We start from the raw sequence: 22,364 nt of genomic DNA on the forward strand, positions 1-22,364 counted from the left end.
ACTACAGAGAAGGAGATCATCAACATACTGAAGGAGGACGGACGAGGAGCAATGAGTCTTTAGATCAGAGGCTAGGACCTGACCAAAGAGATGAGAACTGTCTCTAAATCCCTGAGGAAGGACAGTCTAGGTTAGCTGTTGGGAATGTCTGGTGTTGGGGTCTGTCCAGATGAAGGCAAAGAGGTCCTGGGAGTCGGGGGCCAAGGGAACAGAAAAGAAAGCATCTTTCCAATCAATGACAGAAAAGTGGGTGGCATCAGATGGGACCTGGGACAGAAGTGTGTAGGGATTGGGGACCAGAGGATGTATAGGTCTCACAGCTGTATTAATGAATTGTAGGTCCTGAACTAAGTGGTAGGAGCCATTAGGCTTGCGTACTGCCAGTATGGGAGTGTTGTAAGGAGAGTGAGCAGGGCAGAGGTATCCTTTAGAAAGAAGGTCCTGGATGACTGGTTGTAAGCCTAGGAGGGCTTTGGTAGATAGTGGGTATTGTGCCTGATTGGGGAACTTATTGGGGTCTTTAAGATGTATGGAAACCAGGTGGCAAGAAACAGTAGAGGGAGTTTTAACACCCCAAACCCGAGGATCCATTAAGCTCGATGGTATAGGTTCATGACTGGATTTGGGGCATTGTTTAGTATCTGGTTTGTCTGTAGAGTCAATGGGAAAGGTTAGGTCCCTTGTTCATAGAGCTGGAAAGGATGAAGCGGCCAGCCCTGGTGCTCGGGGGCTTGGATATTGATTGTGGTATGAAGTCTAGAAAGAATGTCTTGACCAAGCAGAGGAACTGGACATTGGGGCATAACCAGGAACGACTGTGAGAACGGGAAGCCTTCTATGGAGCAAATAAGGGAGTTCTTTTGGGATAGTGTTCCCTCCTACCCTGACAATAGAAGTGGATGGCACTGTCTGTCCCCAGAACTCGGTTAACACAGAGAATGTAGTCCCGGTATCAAGGAGGAAATCAAATTTATGACCGTCCACCTGAATTTGCACCCTAGGTTCTTGCCTGTTGATCTTTAAGGCCGGGGACAAGGACCCAAGGCTCTGTCAATCTTCGGACATAATGCCCAAGAGGTTGGAAGACTCTTTGGCCATAGTTCCCCTGTGGGACCTAGGACAGAGCTCCAGTGACCCAGCTGTTGGCATTTAGAGCAGGGAGTCCGTGGAGCACATGGGGTGGGGCAGGCTCTTGCCCAGTGTCCTTCTTTGCCGCATTTGAAACAGGCACCTGGGGCAGCTTTTATTACCTGGTAGAGTTTGGGCAAGCATTTGAAATTTAGTTTGCTCTGCCCTATGACTGCGTCGCTCCAATTTCCTCATCTAGGTTATGAAAAACCTTGAAGGCTACAGCTAGTATCTCCATTGAGGGGTAGCAGGGCCCTGTTCTAGTTTTTTAAGTTTAGCCCTGATGTCGGGGTAACTTTGGGAGAGAAAATGTCATGAGAACATGACGTCCATCTGGAGTTTCAGGATCTAGGTTAGTATATTATTGAAGGGCTTTAGTAAGCCAATCTAAGAATTCCGATGGGGTCTCTTCAGGTTTTTGAATGATCTCCTGTAGTTTTTGGAAATTGACTGCCTTCCTTGCTGCCTTTTTAAGTCCAGCAATAATGCATGCAGAAAGGCAGTCCCTGTTCCGAATTCCAGCTTAGGTGTTATAATCCCATCCAGGGTCCTGTTCTGGAGCTGCTAAGGGACCCAGGGATTGTGTCTGATCAACCCTGTGGACCTGCATGAGCTCTAGTGAGTTCGCAAACTCAAGTACGCTTCTCTGGAAGAAGGGTGTTAGCCAAGAACATATATATATATATATCATGGTGGGTAAGGCTATAAGCTTGGAGGACCCATTGGAACTCTTTGATATAGGTGGTAGGAATAGTGGAAAAGGAGCCTAGCCTCTTTTCAAGTTGTATAAGAGCCGTCACCGAGAAGGGGATGTGCACTCTGATGATACCTTCAGGTCCAGCAACCTCTCAGAGGGGCCATGGTTTGCGGTGCAGCAGAGCTGGATCGAGTTGGGGGGGTGGCTAAAAGGGCCTGCTGGAGAGAGGCTGTTGTTGGAACTTCCTGGGGCATAAGGGGGAGGTCGGTAAGGTGGAGGTCATCCGCGGATCAAGAGGAGAGTCTAGGGACCCCTCTGGGGGATATCGATTTTAGTTATCTAGTTGATAACATGGCCAATTTTGTGTACAGAATTTAGTGAGAAGTTTGGGTTTTATGTCTGGGGTGAGGGACAGCTGGCTAAGGTCAGCCAGAAGACATTTTAGAGGGGAATCAGCAGCAAGGGAAGAAGAGGCTCCCATAATGACTCTTTATAGGAAAAGAAGGAGTGAATGGCCCGGACTGGAACAGATTTTGGTCGAGTCTCTCATAGGCGTCTCCGAAGGGAGAATCCAACCAAAGAGACTCAGGAAGAGTCGGAGCCAGGAGGGCAAATGAGTTGTCACCCAAGAGCCCAGCCAGCGGGCCTAGGAAGGCCGGGAGTCATGGGCTTCCTGGCGCCAGGACTTTCTCAGAAGAAAAGAATTTGGGGGACAGAGAGAGAGAGTCAGAGAGTGCCTATTCTTCTGCCCCTTATGGCTTCTCAATCATGAGGTGGGTATCCAGAGAGTCCACTAGGACTGTGAAAGCCATGGTGGGGTGCGTTCTCTCATCCAAACCAAGAATCAAAGGCCTTGCTGGACGTTCACAGTCAAGGCCTTTGTGTACAGCCATTTGGAGATGGATTCCCAAAGGGGGAAACTCACCGGTTGTTGATCAGGAAGAAGAAGCACCTACTGGAGAGCCAGTGTTGGGTGGGCTATAGCAGCTCTCAAAAACGTGGAGGAGGATGGCAAACTTTGGGAGAGGGGGAAGAGGGGGGTCCTCAGAAAGTGAGGAGTTTCCCCTCCCGGTTTGGGCACCAATGAAAAGCCAAGGTTCGGCGCCGGAGAGTGACAGTGACACATACACATGGACAGTTGTGGTAAAAAGTGCATTTATTGTAGGCTGGTACTGGCTTATATAGAAAATGAAAGCCAGTTGTCTCAAAGCAGGAAGCCCCTGAGGCCAGTCATAATAAAGGTCAGGTCAACAATACAGTACACGTACATTCACTCAGCATGGGGTCCATGTGGAGCAGGAGCTGAGCGTGGAAGAAGGGCGGACCAACTGGGGAATTTTCAAAATGACACATTGCCCCCCGCCATGTTAAGAGCCTGGGGAACTCTTAGGGGACTCCCAACAAAAATAATGGAGCTTAGAGTATAGGACTCACTAACTTTATTTTATTGTTAACTAGTTCAGTTACACAGAAGGATGCCCATCTTACCACCAGGCTCTCTCGCCTGCTGGGCCTCTGGACTGCGGTTCAACGTCTGCAACCAGCTCACCACCGCCCTGAAAGTTAAACAGCGTGCAAAATTGAATGTAGACAAAAGCCCCTCTTCCTCATTTCGGCCAAGACTCATTCTCATTCCCAGTCCCTCCCTGACAAAGGGCGCACCCAAGCCTCAGTCTTGCAACATAATCAGACTGCACATGCAGTTTTCATACGAGGTGTCAGAAATTAAAGCAGTTCATCACAGGCTTGAGCTTAATCGAAAAAACTAGGCTCGGTCCTTTGTCACCTGCAGGAAGCTGAAGGTATGGAGATTCAGAAAGAAAGGCTAAGGGCCAAGGTGGAGCCCAGACCGCGGCAGGACCCGGAGCGAACCCCCCAAATCCCACGCAGGGCCCACCTCTTACCCGTACAATGACAAACCCAATCTGAGCGGCTAAATTCTTCAACCTCGAACTAGTCCCCAAAAGGACGCTGGCGCGAGAGGCACAAGCTTTTATAGAAACTGCCCCACCTCTGTGGTTGGGCAACCCGGCGGAAGTTCCCGCCTTCCCTCACCTGCGGTAGGTTGCGCCTCCGCCAATCATGCCATGTTTTCACTAATTATGCCATAGCATTTCTTTGCGGGGCGGTCTCTCGGGGTGAGAACCGAAGCTTTACCTTTTTATTTGCTTCTTTTTTGAGACGACGTCGTCTTGCTCTCTTACTCCGGCTGGTCTTGAACTCGATCCTCCCGCCTCAACCGCCCGAGTTCCTGGACTACAGGCCTACACCACCAACGTCCGGCGAGTTCCTCCCTTTGGCGAAGGCCATTGAGCCTAACTGTGAGTGACGGGTGCAGAGAGCCAATCAGATATTGGTCTGCACATAGAGCGATTCAAAAGCCGCCGGAAGTCGTAGTTTCTGAAGCGCCGCGCATGAGCCAGCCGAGATCTGGCGAACTACAAGTCCCGGCGGGCCCAGCGCCCGAGCGCTTCCGGATCGAGCCTCCTGTCCCTTTCCCGGCCGGTGGCCGCGGGGGCACGATGAAGCGAGCGGATGGCGCTGCCGCTCCCGGGCAGCCGCGGGCGGGTGAGTGTCAGTGCCGCGGCGGGGCTAGCGCCGAGGGGCCGCGCGGTCCAGAGGGGGCCCGGCCTGGGGGGCGGGGCCTACACGGGCCGGGGTCTCCGCGTCGGTGCGGCGGTCTGCCTAGCCGCTGGGCCGCCGGTCGGTGCGCTCCTGCATTCCCTGGTTCTTCTCTTCTTGTACTCATTGAGCTTCATCTGGGCACCAGTCACTGTTGTAGGCGTCTGGGAGACAGCGGAGGACGGGATCCCAGTCTCATTAGCTCTTCTGGTGCAGGGTTCCCCGCCCTCCGTACTATTAACAATTCGGGCTGAATCGTTCTTTGCTTGGAGGGACTGTCCAGTGCGTTGTAGGATGTGGAACAACATCCCTGGCTTCTTACTGGAAGCCAGTAATCCCCAGCCCCCGTGACAACAGAAATGTCTCCAGACGTTGGCAAATGTCTCCTGGGTTGCAACCCATCCGGCACAACTCCTGGTGTGGAGAGGAGGGAAGGATTGACAGTACACAAAAACATGAGGAGTCGTGATATATCATGAGAGAAACAGGACGCTGAGAAAATGAGTACTGAGGGCTCCTGAATGGGGATGAGTGCTGTACAGTTGACCAAAGATCAGGTGAAGAAGCAGCCAGTCCTGGGACATTGCTGGAGGAGCATTCCAAGCATAGGGAGCAAGGCGTGCAAAGACCCAGAGTGAGAATGGGCTTGGTGGAAAGGTGAGGTGGAGGAGGCAGGACAGCTTCACAGTGCAGGGTGGGAATTTTATTCGGCTTACAAGCTAACTGGGGTGGACGTGAAACTCAGGAGATGGATCAGGTGTAAGTCTGGGAGTCTCCTGATTGTATGTGAAGGTGGATTTGGGAATTCAGTGGGGACAGAAGAGAATGAAGAGGCTGGGCCAATGTCTCCTAGTCCTCTTTGGAGTCTAATTGCCCAAGCCTCCTTGTCTTGAGCAAGGCCAAGGTGGTCAGCTGGGACTGAGTCAGGTGAAATTCTACCCTACTCCTAAGACTCACATGCTTAGGGGTTCCATCTGCCCAGCCCATCTGCACCCTCATGTCAGCACCCTTCACACCCCTCCTCTCCTTTAGGATACTCACCCTTTGCCTTCAACAGGCTTATGGCCTCCTTTACTTCTTCCCTTTAGGCCTTTCCCTTCCCCAGTCCCTTTTCTGAGGATTTGTGTTAGGCACACCTTCTGCTATAAATCCCTGCTTGGCCTCTCTGGGAATTCACTTCTCTCCATGGAACCCCAGTCTCTGATTCCTGAGGTTTCTGTACCTATTTGCTGCAGTCTCAGGGAGCTAGAAGCTGCCACAGGGGGAGTAGGGATATGTGTAGTTTGGCTGAGGAGGAGACAGTCCAGAAAGAAGCAGCCAGGGTGGTGCCCCAACCTGAAAGTTTCCTTGAAATAACTCCCTGTGGCACTATGTCAAGGGATTTGGAAATGAATGAAGATGGGGTCTTCAGTACCCACTGAGAAGTGCCTTTGGCAGACTGAATGGAGACTAGTGGACTTCCAGCTCCTGAAGGGTCGGACTTACGTAAAGCCATCAACATGTCTCTGCTCTCCAGCACCCAGTGGGTGTGAGCCTCAACCAGCTGGCTGGATGAAAAATATACCTGGTGCAGGAAATGGAAAGAAGATGCAGCTGAAGGGCTTTGCTGGTCAGAAGATGCAGGCAGCCTGGACTCTGATTTAGCCACTCTGGCTCTGCTTGGCTGCCTCAAAGCTGCAGTGGGGCTCCGAGGTTTGCTGGCAGTCATGGAGAAAGCAGAAGGAACAGGGCTTGGGTCAGCCTTGGCATGACTGGCTGCTGGCTGGGTCCATGGGCCAGCCTTCATTTTTCACAGCTCTCAGAAAGGAACCACTGTTAGCAGAGCCTTCATTCTTAATCATATTGTTAACTCTTAGGCTCCTTTTAGGTGTGGGTACATCTTTACTCTGTCTTATAGACAGAGTAAAGGGCAAGATGCTCACCCAGTCACATATCTGTTAGAGTCAGGGGTGCCCTTTAACCCAGATATGTCTGAGTCTGTGGACTTGACAACTCTGTCACTCATCATATCTGTGATGGACACCTTCAGGGGTCCGTAGGAACACATGTACCCAATCCCATGAGATATCAGCTAGACTTATTTTTCTCTGAACCAAGTTGCTCACAGGCCTTACCTTACCAGGACGTGGGCATCTAACTCTTCATCAGCCCTCTGGAGGGCTCAGTTAGGAAGGACCCTTGGAGGGGGATCCACCTACCCCTTGCCCTTTGACAGAGACCTCTGTGTCCCTAGTATGACAGTCCCAGGATAGAAGGTGCTGCCCTTGGAGGAACATGCTGCCAAGTAAGCAGATGAGGAAGGAAAAGGCCACCAGGGGCTGGTGCTGATGATACGGGGACCTGATGCTTCAGAGTCCTAGACAGAAGGATATAGAGTGGAGGTGAATCTGTCCCCAGGAGCACCCAGGCAGAAGGGGCAGCCTTGCAGAAATCCAAGACTAAGGGGTGACCAGTCGCCACACCATAGACAATCAAGAGATCTGGGAAAGAAAGGATGGCAGTTTGAGGCCAGGGGCAGGTGGGACAGCAAAGCCCATTCCTACTGCAGTGGGGTTGGAGCCTGGCGACTGAGCAGGGCCCTTCTCTTCCTCTAGCAGAGGGAGCCATGGATGCTGGAGGGGTTAGCTTGGGCAGGACAGGCCTGGAAGCTGGGTGTAAGGTGCAAGGGTGTAGAGCCCTGGGAAGGGAAGGCTGTTTACCGGGCTTCCACATAGTTGGGTCTGTGAGTGCAGGAAACAGAAAAAGGCAAGGTGAGGACAAGGGCTAGGAGGGGAGAGAGGCCAAATGGGCCTCTGCGCAGGGCCTACAGAGGTTCTGAGGGGATCCTCAGGCCTGAAGCAGGCAAAACAGGGATGCTGCAGAGATTCTGGACATTACACCCTGCCTGTCTGGGATGGAAAAGATGTGCTAAGGGGACATTGGGAGAAGAGACAGGGAAGTGCATGTGGCTTTGCTATGGCAACCAGGACTGTTTCTATAGGGTTTGGCAGCTGGACCTGGGCTTGGGCCAGGAGAGCTGAGGCAAGGGCTGACCCAGGGGTTGGTCAGCTTGTGGGATGGTTTGTGGGTCCCCTAGGCTGGCTCCATGATTCAAAGAGCCATGCTTGGAACTTTGGCTGCTGTCCAGCCAGTTGGCCACCCACAGCTCAGGCTTGCTAAGGCCTGTGGACACATCCTAGGCTCTTCTCAAGGTGGTTATACGCCTAAGAGGACTCTCAGGGTGTGCCTGCTTCCTTCAGGGCTTAGCACATGTTATTCAATGGATAGGGCCACCCCTACCCCAATCCCTTGAGGATGCAGGAGGAGTGCCCTAAGTGTGGGCTTGGCCTTAGTAGGGAGTTGGATCTGTAGACTCCCTCCATTGCCCCTCTCTCCAACAGGGCCCACCTGGGCTGTCCACTCCCCCTGCTGCCAGCCATAGAGTCCAAATAGGCAAGGATCCTGGCCAAGCCTGACCCAGATCTCCTCAGGGTTTGTCCCAAGGGAAAAGGATTAGAGATCTGTCTCTTACTCCCCCAACCCCCAAGCATGATACCTAGCAGATCCTGTGCTGTCTCCAAGCACTCCCTCCTGGGGGCAAAAGGAAAGGGCCTTACCCTCCTGATCAGGGTTTCTAGAAGAGGGGTTGCTGCATTCCATGTGTGCAGAGAGGAAGGTCTTATTGGCCAGGGAGTACTCCCAGGATCTGAAGAACTCCCTTGGATGTGGAAATGAATGGGCAAAAATCTCTGGGCCTCTACCCCAAACTCAAGTGAGGTTGCCCCAGGTGGAGGATTTGGTGGAGCAGAGACTAGGGGAAGAGAGACTGCTCTGCCCTGTTTGCACATACCTACCCCACCCTGCCTCAGAACCCTGAGTACACTTGGGTCACATTTACCAACTGGTGACAGCCAAGGTAGACAGCACCATTTCTTCTGGGGTCTTTCCTCTTTAAAAGATAGAATCCTGCTAGGTACTGTGGTGCACACCTCTAATCCCTGTAACTCAGGAGGCTGAGAAAGGAGAATCACAAGTTCAAGTCTAACCTGGGCAATTTAGTGAGACCTTGTCTCAAAATAAAAATGGAAAGGAGTGGAAATATAACTCAGTGGTAGAGCACCCTTGGGTTCAAGGGTTCAATCCTTAGTACCACCAAAAAAGAAGAAAGAAAAGAATACCTGTTCTGTTCCCTGCTGACAGACAGACAGATGATCCTTGGACTTGAAAAGGAGGGGCAGGGAACTGATGGGGAAAGCCTTTTTTAGCCCACTCACTAAGGTTTTTCCTAGTTTGGAAGAGGGACCAGTCCTGAGGACAGCTGTTTCCCACTTCCCAGCACTGGGAACTGGAGGACCAGGGTGGCCAGGCTTCCAGGAGGCAGAGAACCGCTGGCAAATTCTTACTCTGGATGACAACTTCCTGCCCACCAAGAACCTCAGCAGTGAGGAAAAGGCACCCCACCCCCACTCTGGAGGGCCAGGGCATACCCAGGACACAGCTTCCCTGTGCTGCCAGCCAGCTGGGTGCTGAGCTGCTCAGCATCTGCTTCCCAGGGGTTTGTCCTGCAGAGCCTCTCTGCTGTCTGGAGCCTGGGCCCGGGACTCTGGGGAAGACAGTTATTGCAAAATTCAGTCCCTGGGGGGACTGGGCTAAGGGGAGGCCTCAGCATCTTGCTCAATTTGGAGATGCTGATGATGGATTGCTGCCTTCCAGGCAGGGCACACAGATGGGGGTGCTGGACTCCAGCCCGGGTCCTGCCTACCCCCAATCCCTGGTTGGGGCTGGGCCCTTGTGATCTGGGAAACAACTTCCCAGGCCCAGCAGTCTGCCTCCCTCCTTTCCTGCTCAGCGTGGCTTCTGGGCCAGTCCTGTAAGTTCCCCCACCACCGCTGTGTCGCTGTGTCGTGCTGTAGCCTTGGCCGCTATTGGCCTTTGGGACTTTCCGGCTGATTTGCATGTTGCCCTGCGTGCCTTTCTGTTTACCTCACCTCAGAGTGAGGAGAAGCCAGTCCCTGCTCTCCCAGCCTGGAACAACGGGTGGGGTGTTGGGTAGTCTTCCTGGGTAGGCAGCCTCTCTGTGAACCTGGGGGAGTACCTGCTGGGGTCCGGCTGCTGGAGCTTGCAGCTGGCCTTGTGGCCCTGGAAGCTATCAGTGAGAGAGCAAGATGGGTTTGTGAAATCCAGGTCAGTGTCTCCTAATGCTGCCTGTGAGCCACCTTAATGTGAGTCCTCCAGACCCTGGGTTCAGGATGGCTAGGTAGCAAGCTAAACCCCTGGCCAGCTGTCCTGGGCCTTCCTGATTAGCAAGGAAGCCAGCAGCGGTGCTGGGGGCTAGGAGCAGACACGTGTTGGGGCAGAACAAGCCCCAGGGATACCTCCTTTGAGCTCAGTTGCCCTTCCCCAGAGAGCCTAGTTTGAGGCACACAGCCAAGCCCTGGAGTTTCAGTTCGGTCTGGGGGTATTGGGTGGGGTAGCTTTTGCTGGGTAATGGGGCTGGTGCAGTGGGAGGGAGGAGATGGATGCTATGGAGCCAAGGATATGTGCTGGCAGGTGACTGGAGTGGGAGGAGGGAAGCAAGGTGCTGGAAGCAGCGAGGCTGCCCATGTGCTATATTATCATAGCATGGGGCAGAAACTATTTCTCCCACCTCCTGGGTGTGGGGCTGGGGGTAGTTTCTCAGGAACCGGTTGCTGCTGTGGACCCTGAGGTGGGCATTCTGCTGTCATGCCCCCAAGTAGAAAGCTGGTTTTGAAGTCATTGAGCACATGTGTGCCTCATGATGCGGTCCTGGTATGTAGCCTTCTTCCCTATGGGGAGATCTGCTGGAGCTTTGTGGCTCTAACCACAGCTGCTGCTCCATGGCAGGACATGGTGCCATCCTAGCACCACCCTTATAGGCTCCTAACTTCTAGGCTGCTAGTCCTAAGAGTGACCGCTTGGGAGGGTGCGTCCTCTGGCATTGCTTGTGCCCCTGCAGGGATGTGGCTGGGCTGCCACAAGGTAGGGTTTGTCTCAGCCTGAGATTGCTCTGTTGCCAGGACCTGTCCTGAGTATGACCTATTGTCTGTGTTTTCTTTTTTCTCTAATCTTCCTTCTTCTCTGTAGGTCTGGCCTGCTGAGGGGTAAGATCACTCAGGCCCACCCCAGGCTCTATTGGTGGACCTCCTATGCTTCCCACATACCTTCTCCCTGCCTCCCCAGCATTTGAGCCCTGAGTGGCACAGTCAGGGGTGTAGGTGACCTGAGGTCAAGAGCTGAGGCTCCACTCTCTTCTGTGACTTTTCTTCATGTGATCGTGTGTGGGCAAAGTTGGACTCCAGTTATTTCACCCCACGGTTTCTCCCAGAGTCCTTGCTGTCTGGCCAGGTCCTGACAGAACCTGCCATGGTAGGAAACAACATTCTTCTTGCCCTGGTCCCTGTGGACTAGGTCTAATGTGTGTCACACCCTGGACAAAGCCCAGTGGGCTGGTAGAGAATGCCCACTGAGCTCCAGACTTGGAACCAGGGACATTCAGCCTGCAGAGCAACCTGTCTAGAAGTGACCAGCTGTGACAGCACAGTTGGAGGACTCCCTCCCTCTGGAGCAGAGCTTTGTGGGCTTTTAGGAGGGCTAGGCTTTGAGGACTGGTAAAATTGAGGGCCCGCCTCCCTGCAGCCCAGTCACAAGGCTGGGACAGGAGCGGGCAGAAGGGCTCTTGCCTGAAAATTGGTATTAGAGAGGAACATGCCACAGTGTGTCCTGTGGTGTACCGGCTAGGGCAGGCCCATCATGCGGGGGCAGCTTGGCAGATGGCCAGGGACTAGGCCCCCACTTTTCAGTCCTTTATCTGTGTTCCATCCACAGGGAACGCTGCCCAAGGACCCTGGATGCCTCTCTAGAGCATGAGCTCAGGCCAGAGCGCCCGCTACAACCGCTTCTCTGGGGGTCCTGCCAACCTTCCCTCCCCAGACCTCAGCACCGGGGTAAGGGGCGCCCAAGGGTGAGGGTCTGCCCTCTTTGTATACCCATGCTCCAGTCATTGGCACTGACTGCAGAGCTTCCAGAGTAACCCCTGCTCAGCAGGCCTGCAAGCAGGGATACCTCCCAAGCATGGTGTTGGGTATCCCTACATAAGTACACCCGTCTGCGGGTAAGTGTGTTAGTGCATGTCCACATTCTCTCAGGGGACAAGGCCAAGGCTCCTCCTTTTCTCCTAGACCAGAATGGAAACAACCTTTGGACCCGCCTTCTCAGCAGTCACCACCATCACGAAAGGTGAGCCTGTGAATAGGAGGAATCTGGCCCCTCCCAGGCCAGCCTTCCTAGTGAGGCAGGCACTGGTCCTGGAGAAGGCACCAGCAGCTTCCGGCCTCTGTTGCTTGTCATGTCTCCTGGCTGGGCGGAAGCCAGGCCATCCTGCTCCAACACCTCAGCCTTTGCTGTGCATCCTTTTCTCCCGTCCCCTGGCATTGTCCTTCCCTTTCTTCCTAGCACCACTCCCAGGAGGGCTCTTCTGACTTCGCTGGCAACACCACCGGCCCACCCAATCCTTCTCAACCTTACTTGGGGCTGGCTCATCCTCAGCCCGTCTCCTAGCCTCTAGCAGGTCATGAGTGTCGTGGATCCTTTCTTGGTCGTGATCCATGACCCTTAACCCCAGCACTGTGGTCTGCGGTTGTAGGACACTGCAGATATAGTGTCCTTCCTGAAGGTGTGGGGCCAGTGCCCTTTTCTCAGGTCCAGGACTTTGGGCAGGAGTGTGTTCTCTTGCCTTTCTGGTGCTGTGCTTTTAGGTTTGTGCCAGCCAATTGTTTTTTAATTGCCTTCCTAAGGTCTCCCCTGGATAGACCTGATGCGCCTTCTCATGCCAGCTCCTCCTGCTACTGGTGACCCTTAGGGGCTCTGAAAAGGCTGCTTTTCTTGTCATGTGGCTGGGTTTGTTTTTGTTTTTTGTTTTTTGGTACTGGGGATTAAACCCAGGGGCACTCAACCACTGAGTTACATCCCCAGTCCTTTTTGTGTTTTATTTAGAGACAGGGTCTCACTGAGTTGTTTAGGGTCTTGCTAAGTTGCTGAGGCTGACTTTGAACTCACAATCCTCCTGCCTCAGCCTACCAAGCTTCTGGGGTTACAGTATATGCCACTACACCTGGCTCATGTGACTTTTTTCTAAGGAAAAAAGAAAACATCACTCCTAATCACCCACCCAAGGGATTGCTCATCTACCTTTGGAGAGTGCACAGTGCCTGTTACAGCTGTCAAAAGTTCTGGGAACAGAGGGGAACATGGGCTATTGCACCCTTGTCCTTAGTGGCAAGGGTGTGTTGGAGCTCATCAGTAAAGCAATAGTAGTTGCCTTATCTGGCCACTCTTGTGACAGATAGGGAAACAGAGGCCCAATCACAAGGCAGGCAGTTGAAGGCCGGATCTTGTCCTGAGGCCTTGGGGCTGGTTGTTGTGCTATCTGGACCTGGCTGGGCCTGAGGCTGATAGGAGCCACTCCAGTGCATCCAGTGAAGAGAGTGTGGGGCCCATGAGGTGGCCTTTCCCAGCCCTGCTTCTCAGGGCAGTCCAGCTTTCTTGCTCAGGCATAGCAGGGATGATATGGGCAGGAGGAGGGAGGGTGCTGAGCACCTTCACTGGGGAAGTTAAAATGGCTGGGGCTGCTTCCTAGTTCTGACTGTGCCAGGAAGAGGGGTAGGAGGACCCAGACCATCAGCATGCTGTCTTGGCCCTACTACATGCCCTTGGCCTGTCTGTGCATGTTTCCTGTGAACCAAGGCTGTCAGACAATTCAGCTGGCAGTTACCTTGAAGTTCAAACACTCCTGCCAGTGACCTTAGGTGTAATCACTTGGTACTGGCTATGCACTTCAGCGGGGCATGGAGTAGCCCAGGTCAGGCTGGGTTGATGGGACCTTGTGGAGGCTCTAAAAGAAGGCCCCTTCCAAGGGTAGGCTGGGCTGGGGCCAGGAGTGTCCAGACTCAGTTCTGGGGCTGTCCATGGGCAGGGTGAGTTCCACAGCCATGTTCCCGGCATGGTTTGATATTGGGGGGCAACTCCAGCTACCCACCCTGTTACTGCACCCTCTTGTACCTGGAGAAGGCCAAGAGCTAGAAACAGCCCCCAGGGACCCACATGCTGCACAGGCTCTGCCAATCAGGTCCAGCACAGCATGGTCAGGCCTTCCTGCAGCAGCCTACCTCCATAGCTCTGGGCCCCTTCCCTCTTTTCTTGGCAGCCGATGGGACCAGTACTTACAAGCAGCACCGCAGAACACCTTCCTCTTCCAGCACCCTCGCCTACTCCCCACGGGATGAGGAGGACAGCATGGTAGGTCCCCACCCTCCTTCAGACTCTCTTTCCTGGGGCCCAGGGCCCAAGAAGTGCTGACACTAGGGCAGAGCGAAAAATGTGTAGACACCCTGAGCACACTTAGCAAGTCCCTAGGACAAAAAGGAGGCCCCATTGACCAGATGGTGGTGGCAGGAACAGCCAATTTGAGGGACTGGGCTGGAGGGTGTGGCACCTGAGGGCCAGGACAAGACACATTAGGCTCTGTCTCAAGTGAGACGGGATCCACAGAAGGTTCAGTCTGGAGAATGACCAGGTAAAATCCATGTTCCTGAAGCCTGTGCTCTTGCTGGGTAGAGAGAGTGGGTTGCTGGGTAGGCAGGGAATTGAGAGAGGGGTCCCTCCTGGGGAGAGAGAGAGCAGGTGAGGAAAGGTACATGGACCTAAGCTGTGGGGTCAACAGAAGCAGGGGGCCTCTGAGGCCCCAGATGAGTGCAGGGGTGCTAGAGAGCCCTGTTCCTGGCCATGTGAGGGAGGGAGGAGTTTAGGACACTTGGGCTAGGGGCTGTTGTCCAGCACGGTAGCCAGGGTCATGCTGGCCATTCCCTGTCAGTTAGGTCATTGGTGCTCGTTTCTGGGCTCTGGGCCTTCCAGAGAACAGAGGCCAACCCCAACAGTACTGGGCAGCACACTGGCCTTCCTCTGGGCCTGCTCTCTGCTTTACCTTGCCTTGCTGGTACAGCAGCTTTGCTGATGGCCTTTGGCTGGTTCTCCCAGCTCAGCCAGGCCTTCTCAGGACCGAAGGCTTCTCCTCATTCTGAGAGGCCAGGATTTGTTTTTCCTTGTTAATAGAGAAAATTCTAATCGATTGAATAGGCACACTTGGGCCTCTGCCTGCCTCTGTCTTCATTTATGACCTCTGACCAGCCAGCCTGGGCCTTGGAGGAAGTAGATTCACTGTTTCTCTGGTTTCAGATAATTACAGAGCATCCAGTGGATTATAGTAGCCTTAAAGAAATGTGAGCACCTTCTGTGTTTGCTCTGGGCCTGTAGGCAGCCCCCAGCCTACCCCTGTGCTCAGGAGATTTGGGTCCTGAGAGAAGTCCACCAATGGTAGGCAGAGGAGAGTGGAGCTCTATGGCTGCTCCCTTCTGGTTCTGCTTTCACTGCCACCCGCTTGGGGATGTCTGGCCCTGGGACTGGCTATGCCTGTGTACCATGGGGTTTCACACCCAGGCTGGCAGGGAAATGATCAACTTGTCCACCTCCATGCTGGACAGAGGCTTTGCAGAGAGGCAGCTAGGCCCAGGCCTGGAGGACTTTGACCTGCAGTGTGCATGTGCTGCTTCCTGAAGGTAGTGACTCAAGGAATGAGACTGCAAGCTTCTGTCACCCCAGAAGGAAGGGCTTAAGAGAGCATCAGCTCTGGGAAACTTCTGAAAGTTTCCAGGCCGAGGCCCAGAAAGGAAGAAGGAACAGTGCCTGTCCCCTTCTACTAAACCCCCTCAATCCCTCATTGTGCAGGCTCAGGCAGACAGGCATCTGAGGGAGGCCCTGGCCTCCTTCTCTCAGGAGACTCAGGCAGGACTTGCTGGGGACCTATCCCTGCCTTCTCTGCAAACATTCCAGGCTGAGCTAGAGTCTCCTAGGCAGGACACTAGGCAGGCTGCTGAGCCTAGTGGGCACCTGGAGCCCAGCAGCCACTCCCAGGCCAGCCTTCCATCCAATAATCCAGGGGCTCTCTTCTGCCCCAGGATTGGCTATTGGAAGCACCCCCTCTGCAGCCTACATTCCCTCTCAGGAAGCAGGAAGCAGCCCGAGTGTGTCCTCGTAGAATTGAATAGCAGGAAGTCTCTCCATTTACACAAAGAAAGTTGGCAGTCCTAAGTGGGCAGCCCAGCACCAGGGACCGAGGCCGCTGATTAAGCAGGCAGGCTGGGGACCAGAGGCTGCACTGGCTCCCCATGTACTGCTTGTGGCTACCCCCACAAAAGTACCTGCTAGTTCACAGGTATCCCAGGGACACTGCTCCCTTCCAGTCTCTGCAGTGCTGGGCCCCATTTCCCCACTGCACAGACCTTGTATGGAGCCCCTGATGAGCTGCTTCTCTCCGTGCAGCCCCCCATCAGCACCCCTCGTCGCTCTGACTCGGCCATCTCCGTCCGCTCCCTGCATTCTGAGTCCAGCATGTCCTTGCGCTCCACATTCTCACTGCCTGAGGAAGAAGAGGAGCCGGTAGGTGCAGTGGGCTCAGTGTAGAGGGTCTTCAGAACTGTCACTGTGCTCTGGGGCCATGGGGTTCTTTTCCCTCAGGCCACACAAGCCTAGCTCCTAGTGAGAGAGTGGATCAGGTCTGCTCAGGAGTTCTGGTCCTCTCTGGTCCGTGTCAGAACTTGAAGGGCCAGGCTGGAGATGTGGTTTTTCTACTCCCATCTCAGGGTTGCCCAGGGAAGGGCAATGGGAATGTGGGGCTCAGGTGGAGCCAGGTGGGGGCCCTTTTTGGTCTTCATCCTAGGAAAAGGGTCAGGCAAGAACTGGCCCAGACAGTGTGTGTGGACACTGTCTGCACTGCTGGACATGGCCCCCCCCGCTACTTGAGCCCTGCCTTTGGGGGCCTCACCCCCTGCTTTCCCTCCTTGGTTCTCCTAAGGCCCTCCCAGGCCTCAGCAGCCTGTCTAAAGACATCCCAGCTGAGATGCCTCCAGCCCCAGAGAGCAGCTTGGGACTTGGCAGGGGTGGGCCAGTCAGCCTGGGTGGTGAGACTGAGGGGGGCTCCCTTGGCCCCTGTCAGCACCCCAGCCCACCTCCCCTTCTCCTACCTTTTGCCCACTCGGTTCAGGAACCACTGGTATTTGCTGAGCAGCCTTCGGTGAAGTTGTGCTGCCAACTCTGCTGTGGTGTATTCAAGGACCCTGTGATCACCACCTGTGGGGTGAGGCTGCCTATGGACCCTCCCTCCCTATTCCGTCCGGCTGCTTGCCCCTTCCTGTGAGCCCTGGCTTGGATTACAGGCCTGATCTGGCTGCCTAGTAGGTGCCTTCTATGGTGCAGGGCAAGGAGTGGGATGAACCCTGGCTGCTACTGGCTTTGACTTGGGGTGAAGAAGACCTCAGCCATCCCCCAAATCTGTCCTTTATTCCCACAGCACACGTTCTGTAGAAGATGCGCCTTGAAGTCAGGTAGGTTCTTCCCTCCTGTCCAGACCCAGCCACCTCATCCCCCAGCAGGGGAGGGGAGCCTTCATCTTATCTGTGGCCCAGGCCACTCAGCAGAGGCTATTGGCTTCGCACTGATCTTTCCCACAGTCCAGGCATGCGTGTCCTCTGCAAGGGCTGTAGTGGTGCTGCAGGCACTAAGGCCCAAGCTCAGGAGCTCCGTTAGAGGAGCAGTGGGACCCAGAATTCCCAGTGTCTCCAGATTCAGACCTCAATGTAGTGGGTATGGGGTGGGGCCTCCCAGATTCAGCACCTGTACTCTAATGGGGACCTCTGTCCCCACCAGCACCTTTTCCTACCCCCTTAGTGGCTGTTCCCATACTGTTGCCACCCAGACTGGTTTCTTCCTCATGCCTTGTCTCTCGCTCCTTGCCCTCGGCCCCTTGCCCTTGCTTAAGACTTTATCGGGCGTGGTGGCTCACACCTGTAATCCCAGCAGCTCAGGAGGCCGAGGCAGGAGGATTGCAAGTTCACAGCCAGACTCGGCAAAAGCGAGTAAAAAAGAATATATAAAATAGGGCCAAGGATGTGGCTTACTAGTCAAGTGCCCCGGAGTTCAATCCCCAATCCCCCTCACCATCAAAGAAGAAAAAAAAAAAAACAAAAAAAACTTTATTGGGTTATCTGAGAGACGCCTGTCACTACCTGCTTGTCATTCTGGGTGGCCCAGCCCTTCACCTGTTCCTGTGCCAGGCACCTCAGTAGGTCATAGATGGGTGGATCATGCACTTAGTGGGCTCACGCATACCTGGTCCTTCCACTTTGCTCTCCTGCCTCAGTGGGATTCAGCTTGCACTGGGCAGAGCTACCAGGGATGGGGTTGCTGGGCAGGCTATGGGAACAGCATGCCCTCCTCCCCCAGAGAAGTGTCCCGTGGACAATGCCAAGCTGACAGTGGTGGTGAACAACATCGCAGTGGCCGAACAAATTGGGGAGCTCTTCATCCACTGCAGGCACGGCTGCCGTGTGGTGGGTGCAGGGAAGCCCAGTGTCTTCGAGGTGGACCCCCGGGGGTGCCCCTTCACCATCAAGCTTAGTGCCCGAAAGTAAGTAGCCACCAGCCCCCAGAGAGTTCTGAGCACCTTTGTTTCTGGGGGCTCCATGTGGCTCTGCCTAGCTTAACCTCCCACATGCCCCATGATCTACTCTTGTACAGGGATCACGAGGGCAGCTGTGACTACAGGCCTGTGCGCTGCCCCAACAATCCTAGCTGCCCACCCCTCCTCAAGATGAACCTGGAAGCCCACCTCAAAGAATGCGAGCACATCAAGTGTCCTCACTCCAAGTACGGGTGAGTGGGGGGGCACAGGTAGGGGTCCCATTCCTCCTCAGCACACCTCAGCTGAGAGCCCCTGTGTGCTGGTCCCGAGGACATTGATGACTGTCATCATAGCCGAGGTCCAGCTGCCTTGGAGGGACTGAGTTCCCATTGGAACTCAGAGGGGACTGGATGGGTCGAGGAGCTGGAGTGTCAGGGAAGGAGCACCCAGGAATAGATTTGAGCAGATGACTAGAGTTGCCACTAGAGAGAGAGGTGGGGTGGGAGAAGAGGCAGAGAAATCCAGCTCTTCAGGGCAGGGAAACCAATAAGCACTGTGGGTTTTATTTTCAGGGAGAGAGGAAACTTTGAAGAGCTTTGAGGGTGCATGATTGGATTTCTCTCAGGAAGTAGCTTGCTGGGTGCTGGGGGTCAGGCAGGTGGGAGGGCAGCTGAATCTGGTGTGTGTTGGCTACAGCAGGGGAGGATTCTTAAGGGATTCTTGGGGTCAGAGAAGCCAGGGACGGGGTCCTGGCAGGCAAGCAATTGGGCAGCTGTCCTGTTCCCCCAGGTGCACCTTCATCGGGAACCAGGACACATATGAGACACATCTAGAGACATGCAGGTTTGAGGGCCTGAAGGAGTTCTTGCAGCAGACAGATGACCGCTTCCATGAGATGCATGTGGCCCTGGCACAAAAGGACCAGGAGATAGCCTTCCTGCGCTCCATGCTGGGCAAGCTCTCTGAGAAGATTGACCAGCTAGAGAAGAGCCTCGAGCTCAAGTTTGGTGAGGGCCAACCCACAGGGTACAGGGTACAGCCACTGCTCTTGATGCCAGTGACACCCTCTCTCCTGCTGTGCAGATGTCCTGGACGAAAATCAGAGCAAACTCAGCGAGGACCTTATGGAGTTCCGGAGGGATGCATCCATGTTGAATGTGAGTGGGCTGGGCATGCAGGTGGGTGAGATGCAGGAAGGTGGGCCCCAGCAGGCAGGCCTCCCCCACTGGCCTTTGTTCCAATTAGTTGGAGTTAGAAGTCTATTTGGGTGAGGGCTGCTGCCACGCTTGCTCAGCCCAGGCCTGCGGGGCTCCATGGCTGCACCCTTCTGTTCTTGGCCTTGTAGGATGAGCTGTCCCACATCAACGCAAGGCTGAACATGGGCATCCTAGGATGTGAGTATGGCCCCCTACTGCTTCCACACACTATTCCCTGGACCCCCATGGGTCCCTCACCAGCTTCTTGCATCTGCAGCCTACGACCCTCAGCAGATCTTCAAGTGCAAAGGGACCTTTGTAGGCCACCAGGGCCCTGTCTGGTGTCTCTGTGTCTACTCCATGGGTGACCTGCTCTTCAGTGGTTCCTCTGACAAGACCATCAAGGTGGGTGGGTTCCTGCCCAGGCAGGGCCTTCTCCCCCGGATGGCTGGCTTCTTTATCCTGCCATCCTGCCCCATGGCACTGGGCTGACTCTGCTTGGATCTACTCTGACCCCGTCTCTACAGGTATGGGACACCTGTACCACCTACAAATGCCAGAAGACACTAGAGGGCCATGACGGCATTGTGCTAGCTCTCTGCATCCAGGGGTGAGTCCAGGCACGTGTGTGCCCACTGACCAAGAGGCACTGCTGTGGCCCCATGGGCTATGAGCTCAGCCTGTGTGGCTGTGTCTGTTCCACCTTAGGGCACCCTCAGCCCTGAGTGGTGCTGGATCCCTGGGTGGTGGTTCTGTCTCCAGAGTTGTGTGTTAGCATACTGGCCTCCCAACAGATCCTGACCCTAGCCCTGGTGCACCTTAGGTGGCCAGACCTAGAGGGCAGAGGCAGGAGATCAGCATCACTAGCAAGCCAGGGCCCTGATATGGAGCATCTCCTGGCCACCTCCTTTTCCCTGGGGGAGGGCCTTTTCTCTGGACCTGACTTCTGGTCTCATATTGGGAGGCCATGTGTGGGCCTTAATGTGTGTGAGTATGTATCAAGAGGCAGAGGTGCTCAGTCACTAGCTGTAGCAGTTTTCCTGGCAGTGGGGCTAATGGCTGGTGACTCTTGCCCAGCTCGGCTATCAGATGCTTGCCAGGCAGGCACCAGGGGCTAGGCTGCCACTTCCAAGGTTCCCACACACACTGGATGTGGTTCAGAAACAGCAGAGGCTCTGGCACCAGGCCAAGATGCTGGTTCACTTGGCCCTAGCCAGGGCATTGTCAGAAAGGATGGCACCTTCCCTCTCCCTCACCTGTTGGCTCTGCTTCCCCAGGTGCAAGCTCTATAGTGGCTCTGCAGATTGCACTATCATTGTGAGTGGGGCCAGTGGGGGGAGGCATGGGGAGAGGAGACCCAGCTCCCACCTTACTGCCCAGGCTTCACGCAGTAGGACGGTCCTAAGGCTTGCCTTCACCACCTTAGGTGTGGGACATCCAGAACCTGCAGAAGGTGAACACCATCCGGGCCCATGACAACCCTGTGTGCACACTTGTGTCCTCTCACAACATGCTCTTCAGTGGCTCCCTGAAGGCCATTAAGGTACAGGCAAGAGTGTGCATGCACATGCGCAGCATCAGGGCACTGGGCACTGACCCAGCCTATGCTCACAGCCATCCCCACAGGTCTGGGACATCGTGGGTACTGAACTAAAGTTGAAGAAGGAGCTCACAGGCCTCAACCACTGGGTGCGGGCCCTGGTGGCAGCCCAGAGCTACTTGTACAGTGGCTCCTACCAGACAATCAAGGTGTGCCAGGCTACCCCCTGTTGGCAAGCCTTGCCCTCTGCTATACTTGCAAGGCCATCCCTGAGCATTCCCTCTATCCTGCCCCTACAGTTGTACACACCCTGGGTGGGTGGGCAGGCTGCCTTAGTATCTGAGCTTCAGAGACCTTGGGGGTGAGGCTCCTGGCCTGGACCAAGTGGGGACAATTGCCCATAGATCTGGGACATCCGGACCCTCGACTGCATCCATGTCCTACAGACATCTGGTGGCAGTGTCTACTCCATCGCTGTGACGAATCACCACATTGTCTGTGGCACCTATGAGAACCTCATCCATGTAAGGGCTGAGTACCCAGGGGCAGGTTTGACTCAGGGCCCATCTTCTCCTCATTCTGGATCTCTCTGACCACCTGTGCCTGTCCCATACCCCCCTTCAGGTATGGGACATCGAGTCCAAGGAGCAGGTGCGGACCCTAACAGGCCATGTGGGAACCGTCTATGCCTTGGCAGTCATCTCGACACCAGACCAGACCAAAGTCTTCAGTGCGTCCTACGACCGGTCCCTCAGGGTACATCCTGGCCCAGTAGCAACAGGAGGTGCAGAGGGAAGATGTCTGGGCTTGGGTTGGCCCTCACATCCCCTGTGCCCCCCAGGTCTGGAGTATGGATAACATGATCTGCACCCAGACCCTACTGCGCCACCAGGGTAGTGTGACTGCACTGGCTGTGTCCCGGGGCCGGCTCTTCTCAGGAGCTGTGGATAGCACCGTGAAGGTCAGTGTCTATGATTCAGACTATTCAAAGGGGCTGCACAGAATGGAGGGACAGAGAGGATGAGGAGCTAGTGGCCCCCGGTATGTGCCAGTGTAGGGCAGGTGTGACTGACAAGTGTCCTTGGGCCACAGCAGCACCTTAAACAGACCTTTCTTTGCAGGTTTGGACATGCTAACAGAATTCAGGCCAGGCCTTTACTCCCTGTGGGCCTGTCTGAGCCAAGCTGGCAACACGGGGTGGCCTTGGAGCTTCTTCCTGCCCTGTAGGAGCAGACAGAGTCATGTGGCCAGGCAGTGCCCTCCCTGCCCTCACTCCGTGAACCTCCCTCTACTCAACTCGGCCCTGTCTCATTGCGGTTAGGGCAACGCCCAGGCTCTTCTCTGGGTGCCAGGTACGACGCTTGCCCAGCCGACCCTTTGTCCCCACCCCAACTGGACTATGGGCCTTTTTACTTACCTTTTCTACTGTTTTTAGACTGTATATAGATTTATTTGATTACTTCCTGATTGAAATAAAAGCTGCACAGACTGTGGCCATGAGTGGGGACACATCCTGGGGCCAGGGGTTACACATGGCCCTGAGGACATTGGTATTTACAGAAAACAGCATTGAGGGAAAGAGGTTGGGGGGACCTTTCCTCCCTGCAGGAGAGGCTCACCACCCTTTGGTTCCCAGCCTCCACACCCCACTTTTCCCAACACACATACCCT

General features: G+C 54.8%; 1 protein-coding gene, 1 long non-coding RNA gene and 1 other non-coding gene across 7 annotated transcripts; 1 reads left to right on the forward strand and 2 right to left on the reverse strand.

Moving 5' to 3' along the window:
* Positions 1-2,963: 2,963 nt before the first annotated feature.
* LOC124091637 (uncharacterized) lies at positions 2,964-3,970 on the reverse strand. The gene is made up of 2 exons (XR_006851402.1): positions 3,730-3,970; positions 2,964-3,381 (listed from the first exon to the last, which is right to left on the reverse strand). It is a non-coding gene; the product is annotated as an uncharacterized LOC124091637 (long non-coding RNA).
* Positions 3,490-3,572, reverse strand: LOC124093654 (small nucleolar RNA SNORD60). Its single transcript, XR_006852016.1, has one exon. It is a non-coding gene; the product is annotated as a small nucleolar RNA SNORD60 (small nucleolar RNA).
* Positions 3,971-4,243: 273 nt separating the features above from the next.
* Traf7 (TNF receptor associated factor 7) lies at positions 4,244-22,186 on the forward strand. Of its 5 annotated transcripts, none has more exons than XM_046442723.2 (21): positions 4,244-4,393; positions 11,273-11,391; positions 11,626-11,683; positions 13,650-13,741; positions 15,821-15,937; positions 16,542-16,634; positions 16,848-16,881; positions 17,780-17,963; positions 18,074-18,208; positions 18,747-18,964; positions 19,041-19,114; positions 19,303-19,351; positions 19,431-19,558; positions 19,681-19,763; positions 20,431-20,470; positions 20,580-20,696; positions 20,780-20,902; positions 21,098-21,217; positions 21,318-21,449; positions 21,535-21,654; positions 21,815-22,186. In XM_046442723.2, the coding sequence occupies exons 2-21, from the start codon at positions 11,311-11,313 to the stop codon at positions 21,827-21,829; spliced, it is 2,013 nt and encodes a 670-aa protein (XP_046298679.1). In that variant the 5' UTR covers positions 4,244-4,393; positions 11,273-11,310; the 3' UTR covers positions 21,830-22,186. The 5 variants fall into 5 exon arrangements, with proteins under 5 accessions (XP_046298679.1, XP_058435018.1, XP_046298720.1 ...); XM_058579035.1 differs by having other exon boundaries at positions 21,140-21,217; XM_046442764.2 differs by having other exon boundaries at positions 18,074-18,202.
* Positions 22,187-22,364: the final 178 nt, after the last annotated feature.

This window comes from Marmota monax, unplaced genomic scaffold, assembly GCF_021218885.2.
Source record: "Marmota monax isolate L192 unplaced genomic scaffold, Marmota_monax_Labrador192_F-V1.1 WCK01_AAM20220418_F8-fsc00035, whole genome shotgun sequence".
Lineage (NCBI taxonomy): Eukaryota > Metazoa > Chordata > Mammalia > Rodentia > Sciuridae > Marmota > Marmota monax.